This window comes from Octopus bimaculoides, chromosome 4 (genome assembly GCF_001194135.2).
Source record: "Octopus bimaculoides isolate UCB-OBI-ISO-001 chromosome 4, ASM119413v2, whole genome shotgun sequence".
NCBI lineage: Eukaryota > Metazoa > Mollusca > Cephalopoda > Octopoda > Octopodidae > Octopus > Octopus bimaculoides.
Genome location: NC_068984.1, coordinates 144,398,211 through 144,402,360, shown reverse-complemented (window position 1 = coordinate 144,402,360; position 4,150 = coordinate 144,398,211). Strand labels below are relative to the sequence as shown.

Here is a 4,150-nt window from a genome sequence, read left to right as displayed (position 1 = left end):
ATGTTGGCAAACAATCTTTACTATTATTTGTAATGTTCAACATTCTTTGTACAGGTAACTAACCAGAACTTTCATAGGATTTTGCTATCTCTCAATGAAGTTTGTAACTTTTATTTGAACTTATATATATATATAAATGTTCATGTTGGCATGAGTTGACGGTTTGACCAGGTCGGCATGTTGGAAGGCTGGACCAGACTCCAGCCATAGAAAAATATGCCAAATCAGACTGGAGTCTGGTTCAGCCTTCCAGCATGCCGACCTGGTCAAACTGTCCAACCCTCTCAGCAGAGTGGACTTGGTGCTTTTTACATGGCACAAGCACAGGTGAGGTCAGTTTTGGCAAGGTTTTTACCGCAGGATGCATTTCCAAATGCCAACCACTTCACAGTGTGGACTGGATACTTTTTAAGTGGCACCTGCACCGACAAGGTCACCAAGTACCTTGCAAGACATCTTTTAAAATAATAAGCTATCATCCATGACCTTTGCAGACCCTCTCAGACTGATCAGACTTGAAGCTGATACTTAGTTTTAGTCAGCTGCAACTTAACACCTGTTGTATAAAAAGGTCGAGTCTGACATCTTGAGGATGGGCGACTGTGCTTAAATGGTTACTGCAGAGTTTGAATGGCAGTGGTATGCAACAAACAAGTTGTGAAGAGCAGAGCCTGTTGCAACAGTAGTAATACAAGAGGAAAAGTGAGGCGACAGCACATGTATAGTCTAGAGGCTGGAGTGTGTTTGCAACTCGGTAAATCTTTGCCAACCAATCAAACGGCATGCTTTTATATGCTGCGTAAGATACTGGTATGTTTAGCAAAAGCAGCAGGACTGATCATAACTCTGCCACAGAGCATGAGGCGTAAATAGAAACAGAAAATGAAAATCTCACCACAGGAGTTGGTGGTTCCTCTTTAATCACAGTTTTGGCACAGGCATTCTTAGTCTTGGTTTTCTTTTTCTTACAATCTGAAGGAAATGGAAACAAAGTGAAAAATTGTCATTAAAATAAATGACAACCAGCAAGGTGGAGCAAATTTTATTGCAGAGATATTCTGAAGACATGTCACTTCTTAAACATACTCCCATACAACTTTCAAAACTCATACATAAATAGATAACAATAGCAGGTATGATTTTATATATATATATATATATATATATATAATACATGCGTGTCTGTAATATATATCTAAGAATATATTTTATACATGAGTATGTATACATGCAATATAAATATATATTGGGTTGGTGTATAATTATTGCGGCTTTTTTCAACAAATTTTATTCAACAAAAACAATAACAACATGTAATAAAAACATCTTTAAATAATTATTCCAGAGCATATTCACCATCTACTTCAATTACTGCTTCCCATTTGATTGGCAGACGGTCAGACCGGCATTTAAAGATGATTTTGTTAAATATTGTTATTGTTTTTGCTGAATAAAATTTGTTGAAAAAAAAAAGCCGCAATAATTATGCACCAACCCAATATATATATATATATATATATAATGGGTACCCTAATCATAGAACAAAATAAATGAACTTGTGCGTGAATTGTGTTAGGTGATCATTGACAGAATGATCAGATCATCTTTGTTTCGTAGCACAAAGTTATTGCAAGAGTGAGAGGAGCATTCTGCTACATCAGAATGCCAGATACCAATTCTATTGGGAACAGCTTAACAAAGTGTCTGTCCACGAAGCACTGTTGGGAAAACTGCCACTGAGAACTCAGGTAAATTACAATTCTTATCAAAGACTGACCTTCTAATTTTGTCCGAATCGGCAGAGTGGACCTTCCTTGTGAAGGATTTCATCTAGGAAGATCATGGTGCTAAGTCAATGGATGAAGCTTTGGTCACAATATGACGTTTCCCTACAATGGGAAGACCAGGGAGCAAAGGGGTTATGTATGGCAGGGAACTGGTGATAAATTGGAGGTTTTGTATGATGCATCACCTGCCAAAAGGTGCTGCTTTTCCAGAACCATACAATTCAATTCTTGGCAGCGAGAGATACCAATGATGATTATAATGGTGTTATAATGCAGTTGGAAAAATTCCTCTTCACTCACATTGCTGATGCCATAAAAAAAAAAAAAAAAAAATGGATGAACATTACAACTACATTTTCCTCACCAAACATCTTGCTCCACGCCTATATTTAATAAATAGTGTATCGTGGTAAGTCTCATTTCTATAAACAGCAATGACCAAAGATTGAACTGTAGTTAACGGAAAGATCGATATCAGCCTTGAGTTTCTCAATACCAAAAATTATGCCATTGTCGAAGATCAATAACTTTACAAATCAGATAATCTCCTCCATGTAAGCTTACTTCACTGATGTATCTTGTGATCTCGTTTGTCCCATCACTAAAAGGTTTTACTGCCCCACTGTGTCATTACTGAAAACCTTCAGTCATCTCACAGGCCCCTATTGTATCATTACCGAAACCCTCCATTGATCATCATCACACTTTATTATTTTCATTTCTGCTCTTTTGAACCACAAACCTCAACTAATTCACTTGTGGTGTTGTTCAGCAATGTGAGGTGGTACAACAACAGTCAATTTCGTGTATTTGTCATTATGGTGGAGTCACAAGTGTGTCTGTGTGTCACACATGAGGACAGACAGACACAGCAATCTTATCCTACCCTAACCACTTACCTTGCTTATACACAGAAAGATCAATCAATTAAGATAAAATTCCAATCAATTATAAAATTGGTAAATTCTATCTTCATTTGCATAAGTCCTATAGCAGCCGCCACACATGTGCACATGACAGTTCTCCACATGTGCACATGACAGTGCTCAATAAGTGCGACAACAAGTATGACAATCTCCATTCAGTCATTTCCACAAGTGTTACACTCTCCTGTCAACCTTCCACAAGAGTGATTGTCCACAACGCATAGCAACCGAGTTCTTTGTCAGATTCCACATGGACCAGATTATTGCAACATCTATAGTCCTGATGCAGAAAAGCAATTAGTTCAGTATGTTACACGAGGACAGACTAAACTCGTTGGTCACATCAGTCTGTAGACTCTCAATTCAATCAAATACCATCAGGTATTAATAATAAAAGAAAAGGAAGAGAAAGAAAATGGTAACTTGGGTTCCTTCCACTTTGAGATTTTCAATGAAAACAAAAAGCAGCAGCAGCAATAACAGATGAACAACATCAGAAACTTGAGGTTGGCCGACAAAGGTTATTTTATTTCAGCAGTTGATGATAATATCAAAAATATAATTACTTTGATTCACATCTTGTAACCAAGTTTTATCAACAGACACAGATAATTTGGCTGATTCTACAGCAGAGGCATTTCCTGGCTTTGTTGCAGTTTGAGAGGCACCAGGTTTCCCTAATTTCGTCACATTCTCTTTACAACCTGAAGTTCCTCTTCCTCTGCCAACTGGAACCACTGGTTTTGAACCTGAAAGACAATGTTTTTGAAAGTTATTAGATTAACATAATGGCAAAAAAAAAAATTTTAATCACCATCATCACCATCATCATTATTATTATATTTCCGCTCTTTAATGGTTCCTGGCAGCAAATGGAGCGCCTTACAAGTGGCTTTCCTCCCTTCCACAACAAGCAGTAAAGGAGTCGTTCCAACTTGTTTAGCCATGAATCGGGGCAAGGGACAACGGTCAGGCGCTAACTGATTATAGATGCAATAAACACCTGTACCACCTCCACCCTTCTTTCAAGGACAGAGCCCTTCCGGACCACTTCCGTACTATGGCCTCTACCTTATCTGCCACCTCGCTCCAATTCCTCTCCATCTGAGTCTGGGCCAACACTGATTTTGAGCTGCTAAAATGAAACTCTACATTTCTGATTTAATTTCAGACATTCTACATCATCAGCGTTGTTTAACGTCCACTTTCCATGCTGGCATGGGTTGGACGGTTTGACTGAGGGCTGGCGATCCAGGAGGCTCCAATCTGATCTGGCAGAGTCTCTACAGCAGGATGCCCTTCCTAACGCCAACCACTCACAGAGTGTAGTGGGTGTTTTTTACGTACCACCAGCATGGCAACAGTCAGGCGGCACTGGCATTGGCCATGTTCAGCTGATGGTTTGTACATGCCACTGGCACAGGAGCCAGTCATGGC

The 4,150-nt window shown here is 39.0% G+C and overlaps 1 protein-coding gene across 2 annotated transcripts in view; it reads right to left on the bottom strand.

Moving 5' to 3' along the window:
* LOC106881919 (uncharacterized) overlaps positions 1 to 4,150 on the bottom strand; it is a 44,099-nt gene that overhangs the window by 13,866 nt on the left and 26,083 nt on the right. For both annotated transcript variants that reach the window (XM_014932441.2, XM_014932440.2), the window contains exons 7-8: positions 3,280 to 3,462; positions 896 to 972 (exon numbers count right to left, since the gene is read on the bottom strand). In XM_014932441.2, the coding sequence (XP_014787927.1) occupies positions 896 to 972; positions 3,280 to 3,462 (260 nt within the window). The remainder of the gene's footprint in view (positions 1 to 895; positions 973 to 3,279; positions 3,463 to 4,150) is intronic.